We start from the raw sequence: 26,162 nt of genomic DNA, 5'->3' as shown, positions 1-26,162 counted from the left end.
GTGTTAGTTACTGACCAGTCCCCTGTCTGGCTCCTCTCCTCCAGGGTGGGGGTGTTGGGCCAGCAGGTTAGGGTGTTAGTTAGTTACTGACCAGTCCCCTGTCTGGCTCCTCTCCTCCAGGGTGGGTGTGTTGGGCCAGCAGGTTAGGGTGTTAGTTAGTTACTGACCAGTCCCCTGTCTGGCTCTTCTCCTCCAGGGTGGGGGCGTTGGGCCAGCAGGTTAGGGTGTTAGTTAGTTACTGACCAGTCCCCTGTCTGGCTCCTCTCCTCCAGGATGGGGGTGTTGGGCCAGCAGGTTAGGGTGTTAGTTACTGACCAGTCCCCTGTCTGGCTCCTCTCCTCCAGGGTGGGGTGTTGGGCCAGCAGGTTAGGGTGTTAGTTAGTTACTGACCAGTCCCCTGTCTGGCTCCTCTCCTCCAGGGTGGGGGTGTTGGGCCAGCAGGTTAGGGTGTTAGTTAGTTACTGACCAGTCCCCTGTCTGGCTCCTCTCCTCCAGGGTGGGGGTGTTGGGCCAGCAGGTTAGGGTGTTAGTTAGTTACTGACCAGTCCCCTGTCTGGCTCCTCTCCTCCAGGGTGGGGGTGTTGGGCCAGCAGGTTAGGGTGTTAGTTAGTTACTGACCAGTCCCCTGTCTGGCTCCTCTCCTCCAGGGTGGGGGTGTTGGGCCAGCAGGTTAGGGTGTTAGTTAGTTACTGACCAGTCCCCTGTCTGGCTTCTCTCCTCCAGGGTGGGGGCGTTGGGCCAGCAGGTTAGGGTGTTAGTTACTGACCAGTCCCCTGTCTGGCTCCTCTCCTCCAGGGTGGGGGTGTTGGGCCAGCAGGTTAGGGTGTTAGTTAGTTACTGACAAGTCCCCTGTCTGGCTCCTCTCCTCCAGGGTGGGGGTGTTGGGCCAGCAGGTTAGGGTGTTAGTTAGTTACTGACCAGTCCCCTGTCTGGCTCCTCTCCTCCAGGGTGGGGGCGTTGGGCCAGCAGGTTAGGGTGTTAGTTACTGACCAGTCCCCTGTCTGGCTCCTCTCCTCCAGGGTGGGGGCGTTGGGCCAGCAGCTTAGGGTGTTAGTTACTGACCAGTCCCCTGTCTGGCTCCTCTCCTCCAGGGTGGGGGTGTTGGGCCAGCAGGTTAGGGTGTTAGTTAGTTACTGACCAGTCCCCTGTCTGGCTCCTCTCCTCCAGGGTGGGGGCGTTGGGCCAGCAGGTTAGGGTGTTAGTTAGTTACTGACCAGTCCCCTGTCTGGCTCCTCTCCTCCAGGGTGGGGGTGTTGGGCCAGCAGGTTAGGGTGTTAGTTAGTTACTGACCAGTCCCCTGTCTGGCTCCTCTCCTCCAGGGTGGGGGTGTTGGGCCAGCAGGTTAGGGTGTTAGTTAGTTACTGACCAGTCCCCTGTCTGGCTCCTCTCCTCCAGGGTGGGGGTGTTGGGCCAGCAGGTTAGGGTGTTAGTTAGTTACTGACCAGTCCCCTGTCTGGCTCCTCTCCTCCAGGGTGGGGGTGTTGGGCCAGCAGGTTAGGGTGTTAGTTAGTTACTGACCAGTCCCCTGTCTGGCTCCTCTCCTCCAGGGTGGGGGTGTTGGGCCAGCAGGTTAGGGTGTTAGTTAGTTACTGACCAGTCCCCTGTCTGGCTCCTCTCCTCCAGGGTGGGGGCGTTGGGCCAGCAGGTTAGGGTGTTAGTTAGTTACTGACCAGTCCCCTGTCTGGCTCCTCTCCTCCAGGGTGGGGGTGTTGGGCCAGCAGGTTAGGGTGTTAGTTACTGACCAGTCCCCTGTCTGGCTCCTCTCCTCCAGGGTGGGGGTGTTGGGCCAGCAGGTTAGGGTGTTAGTAACTGACCAGTCCCCTGTCTGGCTCCTCTCCTCCAGGGTGGGGGTGTTGGGCCAGCAGGTTAGGGTGTTAGTTACTGACCAGTCCCCTGTCTGGCTCCTCTCCTCCAGGGTGGGGGCGTTGGGCCAGCAGGTTAGGGTGTTAGTTACTGACCAGTCCCCTGTCTGGCTCCTCTCCTCCAGGGTGGGGGTGTTGGGCCAGCAGGTTAGGGTGTTAGTTAGTTACTGACCAGTCCCCTGTCTGGCTCCTCTCCTCCATGGTGGGGGTGTTGGGCCAGCAGGTTAGGGTGTTAGTTAGTTACTGACCAGTCCCCTGTCTGGCTCCTCTCCTCCAGGGTGGGGGTGTTGGGCCAGCGGTCCCCCAGGATTGCCAAAGCTCTTGTCAGTTCTTCTCAGACGGCCGGAGGAAAGTCGACTATGTTCTGGTGTTCTACCAACGCAAACAGATCTCTGTGAGGGGCGGCGACCGGCTGCACCGTCTCTCCGCCCCCCCGCACCCTCCTCATCGCCTCTCCGTCGTCTCCAACGGTAGCTCCCCCCCCTCCGGCCCTGTGGGGGGTTTGGGATGTGTTGCCGGGCAGCGGAGTGCGGGGGACGGGGAGGGGTGTGTGGACCTGGGCGTGGCCGTGGAATTAGAGGCGGACCCAGCTGATGGAGAGATGGTGCTGATCAGGGAGGAGTTTGAGGCCAGGCTACTGGAGGTGGGGCTTGAGATGGAGAGAGACACAGAGGTGAGAGACCAACCGGCGTGTGTGTGAGCGCTGTGTCTGTGTGTGTGTGTGTGAGCGCTGTGTCTGTGTGTGTGTGTGAGCGCTGTGTCTGTGTGTGTGTGTGAGCGCTGTGTCTGTGTGTGTGTGTGAGCGCTGTGTCTGTGTGTGTGTGTGAGCGCTGTGTCTGTGTGTGTGTGTGAGCGCTGTGTGTGTGTGTGTGATTGTGTGCGCGCTGTGTGTGAGTGTGTGTGTGTGTGTGTGTGTGTGTGTGTGTGTGTGTGTGTGTGTGTGTGTGTGTGCTGGTCTGGTGTTATTTCTGGTGAAATTATCATTATTGCTGCAGTTTTAAAAATAACAAAGTATTTAACAAATCAATTTGTAATTTTTTTAACATTGCTCACCTAATGGCCCTAAATATATTTTCCCTTGTATTTCTAGTCCATCCACCATGCTTACGGTCTAGAAATATGGTGATTTAGTGTGCGCTTGCATCATAGCTACCGAAACACCCCGTCTTTCAAAAAGTTACAATGACGTCACCATATGAGACTTTGTTCTTCCACCCTGACCTTCACCTGCTGTTCGACCCACGGTGGGCGGGTAGTTCCACCCTGACCTTCACCTGCTGTTCGACCCACGGTGGGCGGGTAGTTCCACCCTGACCTTCACCTGCTGTTCGACCCACGGTGGGCGGGTAGTTCCACCCTGACCTTCACCTGCTGTTCGACCCACGGTGGGCGGGTAGTTCCACCCTGACCTTCACCTGCTGTTCGACCCACGGTGGGCGGGTAGTTCCACCCTGACCTTCACCTGCTGTTCGACCCACGGTGGGCGGGTAGTTCCACCCTGACCTTCACCTGCTGTTCGACCCACGGTGGGCGGGTAGTTCCACCCTGACCTTCACCTGCTGTTCTACCCACGGTGGGCGGGTAGTTCAAATGATCTTCTGTGACCAATGTTTACTAGAGCCCTCCAAGAGCATGCATTTGAACCCCGATTCCTACCCATACCCGCAATGTTCAGGCCCCACCTTACCCAGGCCCAATTCCCCTGCCTGAAACCCAAAATAAGAAATGACTTATTCCCTTAGTAAATCCATTAGCTGCTGCACTCTGTGTGTCACCCTCACTCTGCATGCTCTCTGGCTCTGTGTGGCTCACAGCGTTGTACGAGATCTGCAGTTTCTTGGCAATTTCTTGCATGGAATAGCCTTCATTTTTTTCAGAACAAGAATAGACTGACGAGTTTGAGAAGAAAGTTCTTTGTTTCTGGACATTTTGAGCCTGTAATCGAACCCACAAATGCTGATGCTCCAGATACTTAACTAGTCTAAAGAAGGCCAGTTTTATTGCTTCTTTAATGAGCACAACAGTTTTCAGCTGTTCTAACATAACTGCAAAAGGGTTTTCTAATGATCAATTAACCTTTTTAAAACGATAAACTTGGATTAGCTAACACAACGTGCCATTGGAACACAGGAGTGATGGTTGCTGATAATGGGCCTCTGTAGATATTCCATATATCTACATAGGCGTACATTTTGGTTTGTCATTGTGGTGTATTCTGTGTAGATCGCTGAGAAAATGATGTAAATCTATTTTTATATTCAGATGTAGGAACTGGGTTCTACAGTATGAACCCACTGCTGTCTCTGTCTCCACACCGACCCCGCCCGGCCATCTAGATGTGCAATAGTTAGTGTATAAGCCAATGATCCATCATGTATGACATTCCTGCGAGTGTGTAAACTTAAATTATGTATTACCATATAACTGTTGTATGTTCTCTATAGTTACTGTATGTACTTGAAAATGTATCAATTGACCAATTCGGCACATTTGGACTTGATACAAAATATTGCCCAGTATTGCGATGCTTCACTGGATCAATCTGAAACTTTGCATACATTGCTGCCATCTAGTGGCCATAATCTAAATTGCACCTAAACTGCTATATTATATTATGGCCTGTCTCTTGCATTTCAAAGATGATGAAAAAAAAAAAAATATAATAATTTTAAAACACATTTTAAAAATCTTTTACCAGATCTAATGTGTTATATTCTCCTACATTCATTTCACATTTCCACAAACTTCAAAGTGTTTCCTTTCATGGCTACCACAGTATTCAGCAGCGGTACGTCATCCCATCTGGTTTGAGCTTAGTGGGACTATCATTTGTTTTTCAACAGTACAATGACCCAAAACACACCTCCAGGCTGTGTAAGGGCTATTTGACCAAGAAGGAGAGTGATGGAGTGCTGCATCAGATGACCTGGCCTCCACAATCACCTGACCTCAACCCAATTGAGATGGTTTGGGATGAGTTGGACCACAGAGTGAAAAGGAGCCAACAAGTGCTGTCACGTCCTGACCAGTATAAGGGTTATTTATTGTAGTTTGGTCAGGATGTGACAGAGGGCATTTGGTTTATATGGTTCGGGGTGGGAGATTGTTTCTTGTTTTGCCTGTGTGAGCCTGACAAGACTGTTTTGTTGTTCGTGAGTTCTTCGTTTTTGTTATTTTGGTGTTCTCTTTATTTAAAATAAATACAAGATGAGCATCCACATTCCTGCTGCGTTTTGGTCCTCTATTCCCGACGACAACGTTACAGAATCTCCCACCACAATAGGACCAAGCAGCGGAGAAGGGAGCGATGGGAATATGATATGGACTGTCGGGAAAAGGAGACATGGGCAGAGTTGAGGAGAGGCATTTCCAGGGCTGTGGAGGATTTAAGGGAGCCCGAGAGGCAGCCCCAATATTTTTTTTTTTGGGGGGGGGCACACGGGTAGTTTGGCTGGGCGAGGAGTGAGCCCCAGGCCAAATCCCCGTACCTTTTCTGGGCAACCAGTGACTGGATAGGTCCCGTGCTTCGGGGTAATGGGTACTGTGGCGAGGCCAAGTATTTTTAGGCCGGTACGCGCAGTGCCAGCGCCCCGCATTTGCCAGGGGGAAGTGGGCATCCAGCCAGTAAGAGCGATGCCAGTTCTGCGCTCGAGACCGCCAGTACGCCTCTACGGTCCAGTGCGTCAGCCCTGTCCGACTCGTCCTGTTCCCGCTCCCCGCACTAGCCCTAAGGTGCGTGTTCCCAGGCTGATACCTCCAGTACCAGCACCACGCACCAGGCTTCCAGTGCGTCAACCCAGTCCGACTCGTCCTGTTCCCGCTCCCCGCACTAGCCCTGAGGTGCGTGTTCCCAGGCTGATACCTCCAGTACCAGCACCACGCATCAGGCTTCCAGTGCGTCAGCCCAGCCTCGAGAGTTCGGCAATAGTGTGCAGTCCAGAGGATCCGGCACCAGTGTGCGGTCCAGAGGATCCGGCACCAGTGTGCGGTCCAGAGGATCCGGCACCAGTGTGCGGTCCAGCGGATCCGGCACCAGTGTGAGGTCCAGCGGATCCGGCACCAGTGTGCGGTCCAGCGGATCCGGCACCAGTGTGCGGTCCAGCGGATCCGGCACCAGTGTGCGGTCCAGCGGATCCGGCACCAGTGTGCGGTCCAGCGGATCCGGCACCAGTGTGCGGTCCAGCGGATCCGGCACCAGTGTGCGGTCCAGCGGATCCGGCACCAGTGTGCGGTCCAGAGGATCCGGCACCAGTGTCTGGTCCAGAGGATCCGGCACCAGTGTCTGGTCCAGAGGATCCGGCACCAGTGTCTAGCCCAGAACCAAGGGAGTCTGCCTGTGACCCGGAACTGAGTAAGTCTGTTGACAATCCGGAGCTAAAGATGATTAACTGTGTATCAAATGAGTCTGCCTACAGTGTGGAACGGAAGAGGTCTGCCTACGATCCGGAACGATGGGAGTCTGCCTACGGCCCGAAACTGAGCAAGTCTGTCTGCATTCTGGAGGACAGTAGGCCGGAGCCAGAACCACCTCCTGTATAGGTGGGTTGGGGAGGGGGGGTGTAGCACAAGTCCCATCGGTGACGGCAGCCACCCTCCCTTCCCTCCCTTTAGTTTAGAGGGATTTTTTGTTTTGTTTTTTTATTTATTTTTTATTTATGAGGTGCATCCGGGGTCTGCACCTTTAGGGGGGGGTACTGTCACGTCCTGACCATATAAGGGTTATTTGCTATTGTAGTTTGGTCAGGATGTGGCAGAGGGTATTTTGTTTATATGGTTCGGGGTGGGAGATTGTTTCTTGTTTTGCCTGTGTGAGCCTGACAAGACTGTTTTTGTTGTTCGTGAGTTCTTCGTTTTTGTTATTTTGGTGTTCTCTTTATTTAAAATAAATACAAGATGAGCATCCACATTCCTGCTGCGTTTTGGTCCTCTATTCCAGACGACAACCGTTACAAGTGCTTAGCATATGTGGGAACTCCTTCAATACATTACAGGTGACGATCTCATGGAGCTGGATGAGAGAAGGCCAAGAGTGTGCAAAGCTGTCATCAAGGCAAAGGGTGGCTACTTTGAATCTAAAATATATTTTGATTTGTTTATCAATGTGTTATTTCATAGTTTTGATGTGTTCACTGTAATTCTACAATGTAGAAAATAGTAAAATAAAGAAAAACCCTTGAATGAGTAGGTGTTTCCAAACTTATGACTGGTACTGTATATAGAGATTTTTAAAACAGAATAGCTAAAAAATAAGTCAAATGTAAAATTCTCCAATGGATTTTGATGTTTTGCTGTTAAAGTGGATTGGTAACAGTGGAATAAAACCCAGCCCTGATGAATGAACATACTGGAGAGTGGAATAAAACCCTGCCCTGATGAATAAACATACTGGAGAGTGGAATAAAACCCAGCTCTGATGAATAAACATACTGGAGAGTGGAATAAAACCCAGCCCTGATGAATAAACATACTGGAGAGGGGAATAAAACCCAGCCCTGATGAATAAACATACTGGAGAGGGGAATAAAACCCAGCCCTGATGAATAAACATACTGGAGAGTGGTAACATTGGAATAAAACCCAGCTCTGATGAATAAACATACTGGAGAGGGGAATAAAACCCAGCCCTGATGAATAAACATACTGGAGAGTGGAATAAAACCCAGCCCTGATGAATAAACATACTGGAGAGTGGTAACATTGGAATAAAACCCAGCCCTGATGAATAAACATACTGGAGAGGGGAATAAAACCCAGCCCTGATGAATAAACATACTGGAGAGGGGAATAAAACCCAGCCCTGATGAATAAACATACTGGAGAGGGGAATAAAACCCAGCTCTGATGAATAAACATACTGGAGAGTGGAATAAAACCCAGCCCAGATGAATAAACATACTGGAGAGTGGAATAAAACCCAGCCCTGATGAATAAACATACTGGAGAGGGGAATAAAACCCAGCCCTGATGAATGAACATACTGGAGAGTGGAATAAAACCCAGCCCAGATGAATAAACATACTGGAGAGTGGAATAAAACCCAGCTCTGATGAATAAACATACTGGAGAGGGGAATAAAACCCAGCTCTGTAAAGTACTAGCACGTCACAGCATAGAAAATATCAGACGTTTCCAACTTCAACTACAGATATATAATACTCTGACTAAAATGATGACTTGACTTAAATCATTGTGCATTATGGGTAAGCTATGGATATCGTGGTGATATCGTGGTGGGCGGGGTTGGGGGGGTAGGGTGGGCGGGGTTGGGAGGTGGCGTTGGTAGTGGGCGGGGTTGGGAGGTGGTGGGCGGTGGTGGGCGGGGTTGGGAGAGGGTGGGCAGGGTTGGGGGGTGGTGGGCGGGGTTGGGAGGTCGTTTGCAATCCTACCTGACTGTTGGTTCCCACTACCGGTCCTCTTCTCCTAGTTTAAACTTTAGTTCCTACCTGTTGATTCCTATCCCCTGTCCTCCTGGTATTAAACTATGGTTCCTACCTGTTGGTTCCTATCCCCTGTCCTCCTGGTATTAAACTATGGTTCCTACCTGTTGGTTCCTATCCCCTGTCCTCCTCCTGGTATTAAACTATGGTTCCTACCTGTTGGTTCCTATCCCCTGTCCTCCTGGTATTAAACTATGGTTCCTACCTGTTGGTTCCTATCCCCTGTCCTCCTGGTATTAAACTATGGTTCCTACCTGTTGGTTCCTATCCCCTGTCCTCCTCCTGGTATTAAACTATGGTTCCTACCTGTTGGTTCCTATCCCCTGTCCTCCTCCTGGTATTAAACTATGGTTCCTACCTGTTGGTTCCTATCCCCTGTCCTCCTCCTGGTATTAAACTATGGTTCCTACCTGTTGGTTCCTATCCCCTGTCCTCCTCCTGGTATTAAACTATGGTTCCTACCTGTTGGTTCCCATCCCCTGTCCTCCTCCTGGTATTAAACTATGGTTCCTACCTGTTGGTTCCTATCCCCTGTCCTCCTCCTGGTATTAAACTATGGTTCCTACCTGTTGGTTCCTATCCCCTGTCCTCCTGGTATTAAACTATGGTTCCTACCTGTTGGTTCCTATCCCCTGTCTTCCTCTTGGTATTAAACTATGGTTCCTACCTGTTGGTTCCTATCCCCTGTCCTCCTCCTGGTATTAAACTATGGTTCCTACTTGTTGGTTCCTATCCCCTGTCTTCCTCTTGGTATTAAACTATGGTTCCTACCTGTTGGTTCCTATCCACTGTCCTCCTGGTATTAAACTATGGTTCCTACCTGTTGGTTCCTATCCCCTGTCCTCCTCCTGGTATTAAACTATGGTTCCTACCTGTTGGTTCCTATCCCCTGTCCTCCTGGTATTAAACTATGGTTCCTACCTGTTGGTTCCTATCCCCTGTCCTCCTCCTCGTATTAAACTATGGTTCCTACCTGTTGGTTCCCATCCCCTGTCCTCCTCCTGGTATTAAACTATGGTTCCTACCTGTTGGTTCCTCTCTCCCAGGTCAGGGTCTACGGGCCCAGCTTCACGAGACTCCATGTCCCCTGGCCGGTCCTGAGCAGAGAGGCAGAGTTCCTCAAGATCAAAGTCCCCACTAAGAAGGTGAGACCTCCACCGCTTTACAGCCGTGTGTGTGTGTGTGTGTGTGTGTGTGTGTGTGTGTGTGTGTGTGTGTGTGTGTGTGTGTGTGTGTGATCCCATGGATGGATCCTAACACAAACACGGGGTTCATCTCAGTGTTGCCCTGCAGCATTTCTTTTATTTATTTTTTTAAACTCATCCATTGTTGTTGCTTTGTTTATAGTTGCTTTGTTTATAGTAATTTAACAGTCTTTAATTGTGCGTCAGATTACCCATCAGGCAACAGTAGAGCCACATGAAGACACGGTGGATTATTCTCCTACTTGGATTACATTTCCTGGAACATTATGTGAATCAATCACACTACAGCAGTCTCTTACAATGTAACAACTCACATCCGGGAAAATGGACCAAAGGGGACATACTTCCTAGGAACGCCGACTGCGAGCCAGACCGAATCGTCCAACATCAGTGCCCGACCTCACTAATGCTCTTGGGGCTGAATGGAAGCAAGTCCCCTCAGCAATGTTCCAACATCTAGTGGAAAGCCTTCCCAGAAGAGAGGAGGCTGTTATAGCAGCAATGTTCCAACATCTAGTGGAAAGCCTTCCCAGAAGAGTGGAGGCTGTTATAGCAGCAAAGGGGGGACCAACTCCATATTAATGACTTCCCAGAAGAGTGGAGGCTGTTATAGCAGCAAAGGGGGGACCAACTCCATATTAATGACTTCCCAGAAGAGAGGAGGCTGTTATAGCAGCAATGTTCCAACATCTAGTGGAAAGCCTTCCCAGAAGAGTGGAGGCTGTTATAGCAGCAAAGGGGGGACCAACTCCATATTAATGACTTCCCAGAAGAGAGGAGGCTGTAATAGCAGCAATGTTCCAACATCTAGTGGAAAGCCTTCCCAGAAGAGTGGAGGCTGTTATAGCAGCAATGTTCCAACATCTAGTGGAAAGCCTTCCCAGAAGAGAGGAGGCTGTTATAGCAGCAATGATCCAACATCTAGTGGAAAGCCTTCCCAGAAGAGTGGAGGCTGTTATAGCAGCAATGATCCAACATCTAGTGGAAAGCCTTCCCAGAAGAGAGGAGGCTGTTATAGCAGCAAAGGGGGGACCAACTCCATATTACTGCCCATGATGTTGCAATGTGTCCACATACTTTTGGTCAAGTAGTGTATGTGGACACCTGCTCGTTGTACATCTCATTCCAAAATCATGGGCATTAATATGGAGTTGGTCCCCCCTTTGCTGACCCTGTATATGAGCCACAGCAGGTGCCTCTATTAACCTGTCTGTCTGTCTGTCTGTCTGTCTGTCTGTCTGTCTGTCTGTCTGTCTGTCTGTCTGTCTGTCTGTCTGTCTGTCTGTCTGTCTGTCTGTCTGTCTGTCTGTCTGTCTGTCTGTCTGTCTGTCTGTCTAGAGCTATGATCTGAAGCAGGAGCATGGGTTCAGTGCCAGCCTCAGTGAGTTCTGGAGGAAGGTGAACCAGCCGTTCCAACCCAACATCCCCCAGCCAGGTCACAGCACCACCAAGCAGCTCTCTCACTGCTTCTCCAGGGACAAACTACACTTGTAAGATGCACCACACCACGCCCCGCCCCGCCCCACACCCACTCTGACAACAGCTGGTCTGTATATGGAGTCACCATCTTAGTTTCCCTGAGTTGACACCTGTTCTTTGTTCTCTACAGATTTAACATCACCTCTAAAGACCTGTTCTTTGTTCTCTACAGATTTAACATCACCTCTAAAGACCTGTTCTTTGTTCTGTACAGGTTTAACATCGCCTCTAAAGACCTGTTCTTTGTTCTCTACAGATTTAACATCGCCTCTAAAGACACCTTCTTTGACAACGCAACACGCAGTCGAATAGTGAGTCTGTCATTCCGGATGTTTCTCTGTTTTTATATATGAATGTCAAGAATCAATGGGAATATGGTTTCAGGTCTCTGTTTCTCTCTGACACAATGTTCTGTGTGACCTCAACCTTCTCAGGTGTACGAGATCCTGAGACGCACCCCCTGCACACGCACCTGCCAATCCATGGGTGAGTGACCTTTAACCCCTAACCTTAACCCCTACCCTGCACGCACCTGCCAATCCATGGGTGAGTGACCTTTAACCCCTAACCTTAACCCAAACCCTGCACACGCACCTGCCAATCCATGGGTGAGTGACCTCTAAACCCCTAACCTTAACCCCTACCCTGCACACGCTCCTGCCAATCCATGGGTGAGTGACCTCTAAACCCCTAACCTTAACCCCTACCCTGCACACGCTCCTGCCAATCCATGGGTGAGTGACCTCTAAACCCCTAACCTTAACCCAAACCCTGCACACGCTCCTGCCAATCCATGGGTGAGTGACCTTTAACCCCTAACCTTAACCCCTACCCTGCACACGCTCCTGCCAATCCATGGGTGAGTGAACTCTAAACCCCTGATTTGTCCAAAGTTGCCTACTTTATGAGGTCGTTGACCTTCTCCATGGTTCCTCAGTACAGGTCCATGTTGGGGAACAGTGAGTGATTTGGGTTCTCCATGGTTCCTCAGTACAGGTCCATGTTGGGGAACAGTGAGTGATTGGGGTTCTCCATGGTTCCTCAGTACAGGTCCATGTTGGGGAACCGTGAGTGATTGGGGTTCTCCATGGTTCCTCAGTACAGGTCCATGTTGGGGAACAGTGAGTGATTGGGGTTCTCCATGGTTCCTCAGTACAGGTCCATGTTGGGGAACCGTGAGTGATTGGGGTTCTCCATGGTTCCTCAGTACAGGTCCATGTTGGGGAACAGTGAGTGATTGGGGTTCTCCATGGTTCCTCAGTACAGGTCCATGTTGGGGAACAGTGAGTGATTGGGGTTCTCCATGGTTCCTCAGTACAGGTCCATACAGTAGTACAGTGAGTGATTGGGGTTCTCCATGGTTCCTCACATCACAATACCACACTACCCTCCCCTGTCCACTACCACCCTCCCCTGTCCACTACCACCCTCCCCTGTCCACTACCACCCTCCCCTGTCCACTACCACCCTCCCCTGTCCACTACCACACTACCCTGTCCACTACTACCCTCCCCTGTCCACTACCACACTACCCTGTCCACTACCACACTACCCTGTCCACTACCACACTACCCTGTCCACTACCACACTACCCTGTCCACTACTACCCTCCCCTGTCCACTACCACCCTCCCCTGTCCACTACCACCCTCCCCTGTCCCCTACCACCCTCCCCTGTCCACTACCACACTACCCGTACCACCTCCGTACCACTACCGACTACCACACTACCCTGTCCACTACCCCACTACCCTGTCCACTACCACACTACCCTGTCCACTACTACACTACCCTCCCCTCTCTCTCTTTTCGCCTGAGCCTCTCTCCCTCCCCCGTCTCTTCCCAGTTCCCTTTATCGTCCTCTCTCTCCCCCATCTCTCTCTCTCTCTCTCTCTCTCTCCCCCATCTCTCTCTCTCTCTCCTCTCTCTCTATACTCTCTCTCTCCTCTACCCCCTCTCTCTCTCCCACAGCCTCTCTCTCTCTCTCTCTATCCTCTCTCTATCCCCTCTCTCTCTCCCCCCCTCTCTCCCCCATCTCTCTATCTATCTCTACTCTCTCTATCTCTCTCTCCCCCTTCTCTCTCCCCCTCTCTCTCTCTCTCTCCTCTCCTCTCTATCTCCCCCTCTCTCTCCCCCTCTCTCTCTCTCCCTCTCTCTCTCTCTTCCCAGTTCCCTTTATCGTCCTCTCCTCTCCTGAAGTGGGTTGTGGGGGTCAGGCTGAGATTGAAGCAGAGGCATGTGGGAGTTGTGGTCTCTGTAGCTGTGCTGTGATTGGCTCGTTGGTGAAGCTAATCACTGTGATGTTTCTGGCTTCGTAGAGGTCTTGTTAATTAGTTCATGAGGTAATGAATCAATTAGTTAAAGCTGTTCCCACTGAGCTCATTCCTGCCCTCTCCTGCCCTCTCCTCTCCTGCCCTGTCCTCTCCTGCCCTGTCCTGTCCTCTCCTGCCTTCTCCTCTCCTGCCCTGTCCTGTCCTCTCCTGCCCTCTCCTCTCCTGCCCTGTCCTGTCCTCTCCTCTCCTCTCCTGCTCTGTCCTGTCCTCTCCTGCCATGTCCTCTCCTGCCCTCTCCTGCCCTGTCCTCTCCTGCCCTGTCCTCTCCTCTCCTCTCCTCTCCTCTCCTCTCCTGCCCTCTCCTCTCCTGCCCTTTCCTCTCCTGCCCTCTCCTCTCCTCTCCTCTACTGCCCTGCCCTCTCCTCTCCTGCCCTGTCCTCTCATCTCCTGTCCTCTCCTCTACTGCCCTGCCCTGTCCTCTCCTCTCCTGCCCTGTCCTCTCCTCTCCTCTCCTGCCCTCTCCTCTCCTGCCCTCTCCTCTCCTGCCCTGTCCTCTCCTCTCCTGCCCTCTCCTCTACTGCCCTGCCCTCTTCTCTCCTCTGTTGCCCCCCCACCGTGCCACTTATCTCCTCTCTGAATGGGAAAGCTGATACAGATCACTGAAGCATCTCTCACTAATATTAGATGAGTTTGTTGAGTAACCGACACCTCTTTCTCTCTCAGGCATCACCACATTAATAGCTAAAGGTGTCTATGATTCTGCCTTCCCTCTCCATGATGTAAGTGACACTTCCTGTCCTTCCAGCTGCACATACAGTATTTGTGATAATATTACTGTTAACCTCGTGATAATGTGGATAAACGCAAACTGTAATACACTGTGAGCTTTCTAATTGTGTTGTGATTGGTCCGTCTGACTCGTCCCCCTCTCTGCAGGGGGATTATAAGGTCGTGGGTCACTCGGAGAGGAACGACAGACAGGTAACTCCGGCTCTACTGTTCTAGTCTATAATATACTGTTGTTACAACCTGTCTCAAGATTGTAACAAACAATGGAAACCACACGCTGAATGAAGGAAAAACAACATGTATTTATTCCATAAATAAACACTCACAACAGTAATCAGATGAGGCATGACAGTCTGTAAATTAGGTGTCAACTGCCGAAACCACAAGGAAACAACCGAAGGTATGCATGGAGAGAGGAAAGGTATGCATGGAGAGAGGAAAGGTATGCATGGAGAGAGGGAAGGTATGCATGGAGAGAGGGAAGGTATGCATGGAGAGAGGAGAGGTATGAATGGAGAGAGGAAAGGTATGCATGGAGAGAGGGAAGGTATGCATGGAGAGAGGGAAGGTATGCATGGAGAGAGGAGAGGTATGAATGGAGAGAGGAAAGGTATGCATGGAGAGAGGGAAGGTATGCATGGAGAGAGGGAAGGTATGCATGGAGAGAGGAGAGGTATGAATGGAGAGAGGAAAGGTATGCATGGAGAGAGGGAAGGTATGCATGGAGAGAGGGAAGGTATGCATGGAGAGAGGGAAGGTATGCATGGAGAGAGGAAAGGTATGCATGGAGAGAGGGAAGGTATGCATGGAGAGAGGAAAGGTATGCATGGAGAGAGGGAAGGTATGCATGGAGAGAGGAAAGGTATGCATGGAGAGAGGAAAGGTATGCATGGAGAGAGGGAAGGTATGCATGGAGAGAGGAAAGGTATGCATGGAGAGAGGAAAGGTATGCATGGAGAGAGGAAAGGTAAGCATGGAGAGAGGGAAGGTATGCATGGAGAGAGGAAAGGTATGCATGGAGAGAGGAAAGGTATGCATGGAGAGAGGAAAGTCTTGCTGAATGTGGAAACAGTGGCTTTATGTCACAGCTGAGCCGTCACAGGTGTACCCCATCAGCCCCGCCCACCTCTCCTACTCCGCCCATCCCCATCAGCCCCGCCCTCCTCTCCTACACCGCCCATCCCCATCAGCCCTCCCAGCTCCGCCCTCCTCTCCTACTCCGCCCATCCCCATCAGCCCCGCCCACCTCTCCTACTCCGCCCATCCCCATCAGCCCTGACGACCCTCCCAGCTCCGCCCACCTCTCCTACTCCGCCCATCAATCTCCTGCAGGAAGTCAGCACAGCAAAACCCAGTAGACAGAGCCGTCACGCTGTACTATACTACAGTGCTTCCCAAACTGGGGGTTGGGACCCACTCGTGGGTCCAGGTGGGTCACAGGATTTAGCTTTAAAACTGCAACATTTTCTCTCTGCTGCCAAGATATGTTGGGTGTTTTTTCACACTCAACCCTCAACCCTCTACTGAACTCTACTCTGATGTCTGAACTCTACTCTGATGTCTGTACTCTACTCTGATGTCTGAACTCTACTCTGATGTCTGAACTCTACTCTGATGTCTGAACTCTACTCTGATGTCTGAACTCTACTCTGATGTCTGAACTCTACTCTGATGTCTGAACTCTACTCTGATGTCTGTACTCTACTCTGATGTCTGAACTCTACTCTGATGTCTGAACTCTACTCTGATGTCTGTACTCTACTCTGATGTCTGAACTCTACTCTGATGTCTGTTCTGAACTCTACTCTGATGTCTGAACTGAACTCTACTCTGATGTCTGTACTCTACTCTGATGTCTGAACTCTACTCTGGTGTCTGAACTCTACTCTGATGTCTGAACTCTACTCTGATGTCTGAACTCTACTCTGATGTCTGAACTCTACTCTGATGTCTGTTCTGAACTCTACTCTGATGTCTGTTCTGAACTCTACTCTGATGTCTGTACTGAACTCTACTCTGATGTCTGAACTCTACTCTGATGTCTGAACTCTACTCTGATGTCTGTACTGAACTCTACTCTGATGTCTGTACTCTACTCTGATGTCTGAACTCTACTCTGATGTCTGAACTCTACTCTGATGTCTGAACTCTACTCTGATGTCTGAACTCTACTCTGATGTCTCTACTGAACTCTACTCTGATGTCTGAACTCTACTCTGATGTCTGTTCTGAACTCTACTCTGATGTCTGTTCTGAACTCTACTCTGATGTCTGAACTCTACTCTGATGTCTGAACTCTACTCTGATGTCTGAACTCTACTCTGATGTCTCTACTGAACTCTACTCTGATGTCTGAACTCTACTCTGATGTCTGAACTCTACTCTGATGTCTGAACTCTACTCTGATGTCTGAACTCTACTCTGATGTCTGTACTCTACTCTGATGTCTGTACTCTACTCTGATGTCTGTTCTGAACTCTACTCTGATGTCTGTTCTGAACTCTACTCTGATGTCTGAACTCTACTCTGATGTCTGAACTCTACTCTGATGTCTGAACTCTACTCTGATGTCTGAACTCTACTCTGATGTCTGAACTCTACGGAACTCTACTCTGATGTCTGTACTGAACTCTACTCTGATGTCTGTACTCTACTCTGATGTCTGAACTCTACTCTGATGTCTGAACTCTACTCTGATGTCTGAACTCTACTCTGATGTCTCTACTGAACTCTACTCTGATGTCTGAACTCTACTCTGATGTCTGAACTCTACTCTGATGTCTGTACTCTACTCTGATGTCTGTACTCTACTCTGATGTCTGTTCTGAACTCTACTCTGAGGTCTGAACTCTACTCTGATGTCTGAACTCTACTCTGATGTCTGAACTCTACTCTGATGTCTGAACTCTACTCTGATGTCTGAACTCTACTCTGATGTCTGAACTCTACTCTGATGTCTGTACTCTACTCTGATGTCTGAACTCTACTCTGATGTCTGTTCTGAACTCTACTCTGATGTCTGAACTCTACTCTGATGTCTGAACTCTACTCTGATGTCTGTTCTGAACTCTACTCTGATGTCTGTTCTGAACTCTACTCTGATGTCTGTTCTGTCTAAGCTGCTGCATGATGAGTGGGCCAGATATGGAGCCTTCTACAAATACCAACCTGTGGACCTCATCAGGTACAACATTACTACATGATTACTACATTACATTATGATTGGGTGCCGGCATTACTCCATTATTACCACATTACCAACAATACTATGTTATTACAACACTACATTATCTGGTGCCAACATTACCACAACTATATTACATTATCATCCGGTACCAACATTACAACATTATTATTTCATTACATTATCACCAGGTGGCCACATTATTGTCACATCATGCAACCACATTATCATTACATTATCATCATGTACCAATAATATTATCACATTATCATCAGGCATCTACATTATTGTTACATTATCACTGGGTACCAGCATTATTGTTACATTATCATCCGGTACCAACATTATGTCATTACATTATCACCAGGTGCCCACGTTATTGTCACATCAGGTACCGACAATATTATTACATTATCATCAGGTGACTACATTATCATCAGGTGTCTACATTATCGTTACATTATCGTCAGGTGTCTACATTATCGGTACATTATCATCGGGTGTCTACATTATCGTTACATTTCATCAGGTGTCTACATTATTGTTACATTATCATCAGGTACAAACATTATTGTTACATTATCATCAGGTACAAAAATTATTGTTACATTATCATCAGGTACCAATATTATTACATTATTATAACATTACATTGTCATCAGGTACCAACATTACTATATTATTACTGCATTACAATATCATCAGCTGCCAGCATTACTACAATGTTACCATATTACGACATTATTATTACATCAGAAGATACCAACATTACTATGCTATTACTACATTACATTATCATCAGGTATCACATTACATTATAACTGCATTACATTATCAGGTACCAATACTACTACATTATTACTACATAGCATGATCATTAGATACCATTATTACTGCATTACATTATCAGGTACCAATACTACTACATTATTACTACATAGCATATCATTAGATACCATTATTACTGCATTACATTATCAGGTACCAATACTACTACATTATTACTACATAGCATGATCATTAGATACCATTATTACTACATTACATTATCAGGTACCAATACTACTACATTATTACTACATAGCCTGATCATTAGAAACCATTATTACTGCATTACATTGTCATCATTTTTTACAGAGCGACTTACAGGAACAATTAGGGTTAAGTGCCTTGCTCATGGGCACATTGACCGATTTTAAAAAATAAATAAAAATAAAAATAATAATAATTTTATTTAATTTCTTTTCATTTTTTCACCTGGTCGCCTCACGGATTCAAACCAGCGACCTTTCGGTTACTTTCCCAACGCTCTTAATCGCTAGGCTACCTTAGTTACCAACATTATTAGATTATTACTACATTATCATGGATCATTATTACCAGTGAATCCAAACCCCCAAACAGCAGCCTCATCAGGAATCAGCACCAGTCTCTATTAGTACATTACTACATTATCATGAGGATCACACATCTGTCTGCTGATGACCTCTGATTTACAGGAAGTACTTTGGGGAGAAGATCGGTCTGTACTTCGCCTGGCTGGGCGTCTACACCCAGCTGCTCATACCAGCCTCTCTGGTCGGGATTATTGTCTTCTGCTACGGCTGTTACACTGTGGATATGGACGTACCCAGGTACACACACACACACACACACACACACACACACACACACACACACACACACACACACACACACACACACACACACACACACACACAGACCAGCTGCATACACAGACCAGCGACATGCCAGGTACACACACACACAGACCAGCTACATGCCAGGTACACACACACACACACACACACACACACACACACACACACACACACACACAGACCAGCTGCATGCCAGGTACCCACAGACCAGCTACATGCCAGGTGCCCACAGACCAGCTACATGCCAGGTACACAAACACACACACACACACACACACACACACACACACACACACACACACACAGCTACATGCCAGGTACACACAGACCAGCTACATGCCAGGTACACACAGACCAGCTACATGCCAGGTACACACAGACCAGTGACATGCCAGGTACACACAGACCAGCGACATGCCAGGTACACACACAGACCAGCTACATGCCAGGTACACACACACACACACACACACACACACACACACACACACACACACACACACACACACACACACATACAGACCAGCTACATGCCAGGTACACACAGACCAGCTACATGCCAGGTACCCACAGACCAGCGACATGCCAGGTACACACACACACACACACACAGACCAGCGACATGCCAGGCACACACACACACAGACCAGCTACATGCCAGGTACACACACACACACACAGACCAGCTACATGCCAGGTACACACAGACCAGCTACATGCCAGCTACACACACAGACCAGCTACATGCCAGCTGCACACACAGACCAGCTACATGCCAGCTACACACACAGACCAGCTATATGCCAGCTACACACACAGACCAGCTACATGCCAGGTACCCACAGACCAGCTACATGCCAGCTACACACACAGACCAGCGACATGCCAGGTACCCACAGACCAGCTACATGCCAGCTACACACACAGACCAGCAACATGCCAGGTACCCACTCTAGTCTTGTCTGTGTGTAGGAGGAACATTGGCAGACTGGAAACAACAGCTGAACAGGAAATCCCTGGGGCCTCCATTTTAGAAACGTTATGTACAGTACGCCCCAAAACATGCAGGCGCCAGCTTTCAGGCAAAACCTGCCGTTTTTATCAAAACTGAGAATGTGCTTATCGTCCCGCAAACGTTAGAGACCTGCTGTATGTTTCTGCTGTTTGACGAACTGTAGCCTAGTAACCGAATACAGGAATATATGACTTATTCAGAACAGAGCATCAGCTGAATATAGCAGGATGCCATTAGTGAGAAGAATCTATTTTATCTTTGAGTTCTAAAATAGTTAGAGGCATATTTCCTACTGTTTATTTAATCTCTGTGAGCCGCAGGCCTTCCCTGTGGCTCAGTTGGTAGAGCATGGTGTTTGCAACGCCAGGGTTGTGGGTTCGATTCCCATGGGGACCAGTACAAAAACAACAACAACAAAAAAACAATGCATGAAATGAAATGTATGAAATGTATGAAATGTATGCATTCACTACTGTAAGTCGCTCTGGATAAGAGCGTCTGCTAAATGACTAAAATGTAAAATGTAAAAAAATGTCTGTAGAATAAATTCCTCACCTTTTCTGACTGTGATGGTTTCCAAGGCTACTCGCGCAATAGCCTATGGGCCGACAACCAGGAAGTACAGGCTCTCTACCGTTCATCCTACAACCAGGAAGTACAGGCTCCCTACCGTTCATCCCACAACCAGGATGTACAGGCTCCCTACCGTTCATCCCACAACCAGGAAGTACAGGCTCCCTACCGTTCATCCCACAACCAGGAAGTACAGGCTCCCTACCGTTCATCCAGGAAGTACAGGCTCCCTACCGTTCATCCTACAACCAGGAAGTGCAAACTCCCTACCGTTCATCCCACAACCAGGAAGTACAGGCTCCCTACCGTTCATCCCACAACCAGGAAGTACAGGCTCCCTACCGTTCATCCCACAACCAGGAAGTACAGGCTCCCTACCGTTCATCCCACAACCAGGAAGTACAGGCTCGCTACCGTTCATCCCACAACCAGGAAGTACAGGCTCCCTACCGTTCATCCCACAACCAGGAAGTACAGGCTCCCTACCGTTCATCCCACAACCAGGAAGTACAGGCTCCCTACCGTTCATCCCACAACCAGGAAGTACAGGCTCCCTACCGTTCATCCCACAACCAGGAAGTACATGCTCCCTACCGTTCATCCCACAACCAGGAAGTACAGGCTCCCTACCGTTCATCCCACAACCAGGAAGTACAGGCTCCCTACCGTTCATCCAGGAAGTACAGGCTCCCTACCGTTCATCCAGGAAGTACAGGCTCCCTACCGTTCATCCTACAACCAGGAAGTACAGGCTCCCTACCGTTCATCCCACAACCAGGAAGGACAGGCTCCCTACCGTTCATCCCACAACCAGGAAGTTCAGGCTCCCTACCGTTCATCCCACAACCAGGAAGTACAGGCTCCCTACCGTTCATCCCACAACCAGGAAGTACAGGCTCCCTACCGTTCATCCCACAACCAGGAAGTACAGGCTCCCTACCGTTCATCCTACAACCAAGAAGTACAGGCTCCCTACCGTTCATCCCACAACCAGGAAGTACAGGCTCCCTACCGTTCATCCCACAACCAGGAAGTACAGGCTCCCTACCGTTCATCCCACAACCAGGAAGTACAGGCTCCCTACCGTTCATCCCACAACCAGGAAGTACAGGCGCCCTACCGTTCATCCCACAACCAGGAAGTACAGGCTCCCTACCGTTCATCCCACAACCAGGAAGTACAGGCTCCCTACCGTTCATCCCACAACCAGGAAGTACAGGCTCCCTACCGTTCATCCAGGAAGTACAGGCTCCCTACCGTTCATCCAGGAAGTACAGGCTCCCTACCGTTCATCCAGGAAGTACAGGCTCCCTACCGTTCATCCAGGAAGTACAGGCTCCCTACCGTTCATCCAGGAAGTACAGGCTCCCTACCGTTCATCCTACAACCAGGAAGTACAGGCTCCCTACCGTTCATCCTACAACCAGGAAGTACAGGCTCCCTACCGTTCATCCTACAACCAGGAAGTGCAGGCTCCCTACCGTTCATCCAGGAAGTACAGGCTCCCTACCGTTCATCCAGGAAGTACAGGCTCCCTACCGTTCATCCTACAACCAGGAAGTACAGGCTCCCTACCGTTCATCCTACAACCAGGAAGTACAGGCTCCCTACCGTTCATCCCACAACCAGGAAGTACAGGCTCCCTACCGTTCATCCTACAACCAGGAAGTACAGGCTCTCTACCGTTCATCCCACAACCAGGAAGTACAGGCTCCCTACCGTTCATCCCACAACCAGGAAGTACAGGCTCCCTACCGTTCATCCCACAACCAGGAAGTACAGGCTCCCTACCGTTCATCCAGGAAGTACAGGCTCCCTACCGTTCATCCAGGAAGTACAGGCTCCCTACCGTTCATCCTACAACCAGGAAGTACATGCTCCCTACCGTTCATCCCATCTGTCATTTTAAATGGACCCAGTTCAGTAGTAGAAAGAGCAGCTGTTTCTGATATTTTACTGATCTGAGGTGCACTTTAACCCTTTTACACCCCGATTCTACAATGTAGATTACCGACCATTTTCTAGATCGACAGCATTACCCTGTTTCAGATTTTTATGGTTGATTCCAACAGCCACGCAAATACGACAACAGGTTGTTACCAAGTTAATTTTGCGATATTTGACACAGGTATTATTGTTAGAAAAACAAGATCGTTAGCGTGACATTGGAGCACAGGACTGATGGTTGCTGATAATGGGCCTCTGTAGATAAATGGAAGGGTTTTCTAATGATCAATTAGCCTTTTAAAATGATAAACGTGGATTAGCTAACACAACGTGCCATTGGAACACAGGAGTGATGGTTGCTGATAATGGGCCTCTGTAGATATTCCATAAAAAAATCTGCCGTTTCCAGCTACAATAGTCATTTACAACATTAACCATGTCTACACTGTATTTCTGATCAATTTGATGTTATTTTAATGGACAAAAAAAAACATGCTTTTCTTTCAAAAACAAGGACATTTTTGTAAGTGACCCCTAAACTTCTGAACGGTAGTATAGAGATAACAACCATTGTAGAAACGTAATACATAGATATCATTTTTCAACTTCTCTATTTCCTTTAGATTCTGTCTTGGCCTGTTTCCAATACTTCCAAAGTAAACAGCAAATAAGGCTGTTATTCTCCCCGTGAAAAGGTGACTGAGGGGTGTTATTTCAGGCAGAATTATAACGCCTGGTCAGGCGTGCGCCGTTCTGAAGACCGGTGTGATTGAACCGGACCCCTAGTGGAGACCCCTAGTGCGGACCCCTACTACCCCTAGTGGGGACCCCTAGTGGGGACCCCTAGTGGGGACGCCTAGTGGGGACCCCTAGTGGGGACCTCTAGTGGGGACCCCTAGTGGGGACCCCTAGTGGGGACCTCTAGTGGGAAGCCCTAGTGGGGACCCCTAGTGGGGACCTCTAGTGGGAAGCCCTAGTGGGGACCCCTAGTGGGGACCTCTAGTGGGGACCCCTAGTGGGGACCCCTAGTGGGGACCCCTAGTGGGGACCCCTAGTGGGGACCTCTAGTGGGGACCTCTAGTGGGAAGCCCTAGTGGGGACCCCTAGTGGGGACCCCTAGTGGGGACCTCTAGTGGGAAGCCCTAGTGGGGACCTCTAGTGGGGACCTCTAGTGGGGACCCCTAGTGGGAAGCCCTAGTGGGGACCCCTAGTGGGGACCTCTAGTGGGGACCCCTAGTGGGGACCTCTAGTGGGGACCTCTAGTGGGAAGCCCTAGTGGGGACCTCTAGTGGGAAGCCCTAGTGGGGACCCCTAGTGGGGACCCCTAGTGGGGACCCCTAGTGGGAAGCCCTAGTGGGGACCTCTAGTGGGGACCTCTAGTGGGAAGCCCTAGTGGGGACCTCTAGTGGGGACCTCTAGTGGGGACCCCTAGTGGGGACCTCTAGTGGGGACCCCTAGTGGGGACCCCTAGTGGGGACCCCTAGTGGGGACCTCTAGTGGGGACCTCTAGTGGGAAGCCCTAGTGGGGACGCAGGGGAATTGCAGTGGAGTCCCCACATAAAAAAATAACCTTTTTTTTTTTGCGTTTTTTTTTGTTGACTGTGTGTGTGTGTGTCCTCTGTGTCCTCTGTGTCCTCTCTCTGTGTGTGTGTGTGTGTGTGTGTGTGTGTGTGTGTGTGTGTGTGTGTGTGTGTGTGTGTGTGTGTGTGTGTGTGTGTGTGTGTGTGTGTGTGTGTAGCCTGGAGATGTGTGATAAGCAGCAGAACTTCACCATGTGTCCTCTGTGTGATGGAGTGTGTGACTACTGGCACCTGTCCACCGCCTGTGGCACCGCCCGAGCATCACACCTGTTCGACAACCCTGCTACTGTATTCTTCGCCATCTTTATGTCCCTCTGGGGTATGTATTAACGTTCTGTTACCCCTTACTGCCCCTTACTACCCCCATCTCCCTCTGGGGTATGTATTAACGTTCTGTTACCCTTTACTACCCCTTACTGCCCCATCTTCATGTCCCTCTGGGGTATGTATTAATGTTCTGTTACCCCATACTGCCCCTTACTGCCCCCATCTTCATGTCCCTCTGGGGTATGTATTAACGTTCTGTTACCCCTAACTGCCCCCATCTTCATGTCCCTCTGGGGTATGTATTAACGTTCTGTTACCCCTTACTGCCCCCGTCTTCATGTCCCTCTGGGGTATGTATTAACGTTCTGTTACCCCTTACTGCCCCTTACTACCCCTTACTGCCCCATCTTCATGTCCCTCTGGGGTATGTATTAACGTTCTGTTACCCCTTACTGCCCCTTACTGCCCCCATCTTCATGTCCCTCTGGGGTATGTATTAATGTTCTGTTACCCCTTACTGCCCCCATCTACATGTCCCTCTGGGGTATGTATTAACGTTCTGTTACCCCTTACTGCCCCTTACTGCCCCTACTGCCCCCATCTTCATGTCCCTCTGGGGTATGTATTAACGTTCTGTTACCCCTTACTGCCCCTTACTGCCCCTACTGCCCCCATCTTCATGTCCCTCTGGGGTATGTATTAACGTTCTGTTACCCCTTACTGCCCCTTACTACCCCTTACTGCCCCCATCTTCATGTCCCTCTGGGGTATGTATTAACGTTCTGTTACCCCTTACTGCCCCCATCTACATGTCCCTCTGGGGTATGTATTAATGTTCTGTTACCCCTTACTGCCCCTTACTGCCCCCGTCTTCATGTCCCTCTGGGGTATGTATTAACGTTCTGTTACCCCTTACTGCCCCTTACTGCCCCCATCTTCATGTCCCTCTGGGGTATGTATTAATGTTCTGTTACCCCTTACTGCCCCTTACTGCCCCTACTGCCCCCATCTTCATGTCCCTCTGGGGTATGTATTAACGTTCTGTTACCCCTTACTGCCCCTTACTACCCCTTACTGCCCCATCTTCATGTCCCTCTGGGGTATGTATTAACGTTCTGTTACCCCTTACTACCCCTTACTGCCCCATCTTCATGTCCCTCTGGGGTATGTATTAACGTTCTGTTACCCCTTACTACCCCTTACTGCCCCCGTCTTCATGTCCCTCTGGGGTATGTATTAACGTTCTGTTACACCTTACTGCCCCATCTTCATGTCCCTCTGGGGTATGTATTAACGTTCTGTTACCCCTTACTGCCCCTTACTGCCCCCATCTTCATGTCCCTCTGGGGTATGTATTAACGTTCTGTTACCCCTTACTGCCCCCATCTTCATGTCCCTCTGGGGTATGTATTAATGTTCTGTTACCCCTTACTGCCCCCATCTACATGTCCCTCTGGGGTATGTATTAATGTTCTGTTACCCCAGAGTGACATGTAGATGGGGGCAGTAAGGGGTATGTATTAATGTTCTGTTACCCCTTACTGCCCCTTACTACCCCTTACTGCCCCCATCTTCATGTCCCTCTGGGGTATGTATTAACGTTCTGTTACCCCTTACTGCCCCTTACTGCCCCTACTGCCCCCATCTTCATGTCCCTCTGGGGTATGTATTAACGTTCTGTTACCCCTTACTGCCCCTTACTGCCCCTACTGCCCCCATCTTCATGTCCCTCTGGGGTATGTATTAACGTTCTGTTACCCCTTACTGCCCCCATCTTCATGTCCCTCTGGGGTATGTATTAATGTTCTGTTACCCCTTACTGCCCCCATCTTCATGTCCCTCTGGGGTATGTATTAACGTTCTGTTACCCCTTACTGCCCCTTACTGCCCC

General features: G+C 49.6%; 1 protein-coding gene across 1 annotated transcript in view; it reads left to right on the top strand.

The window, feature by feature from the left end:
- The window catches only part of LOC115189787 (anoctamin-1), a 115,106-nt gene that overhangs the window by 4,960 nt on the left and 83,984 nt on the right, over positions 1–26,162 (top strand). The window contains exons 3-12 of the mRNA XM_029748304.1: positions 2,140–2,535; positions 9,346–9,444; positions 10,843–10,994; positions 11,240–11,294; positions 11,418–11,469; positions 13,979–14,034; positions 14,192–14,236; positions 17,164–17,228; positions 18,728–18,862; positions 24,163–24,323. Coding sequence (XP_029604164.1) covers positions 2,140–2,535; positions 9,346–9,444; positions 10,843–10,994; positions 11,240–11,294; positions 11,418–11,469; positions 13,979–14,034; positions 14,192–14,236; positions 17,164–17,228; positions 18,728–18,862; positions 24,163–24,323 — 1,216 coding nt within the window. The remainder of the gene's footprint in view (positions 1–2,139; positions 2,536–9,345; positions 9,445–10,842; positions 10,995–11,239; positions 11,295–11,417; positions 11,470–13,978; positions 14,035–14,191; positions 14,237–17,163; positions 17,229–18,727; positions 18,863–24,162; positions 24,324–26,162) is intronic.

This window comes from Salmo trutta, unplaced genomic scaffold (genome assembly GCF_901001165.1).
Source record: "Salmo trutta unplaced genomic scaffold, fSalTru1.1, whole genome shotgun sequence".
Taxonomy (NCBI): domain Eukaryota; kingdom Metazoa; phylum Chordata; class Actinopteri; order Salmoniformes; family Salmonidae; genus Salmo; species Salmo trutta.
Note: the sequence above shows the minus strand (reverse complement) of the source record. Positions and strands in the feature narration are given on the sequence as shown.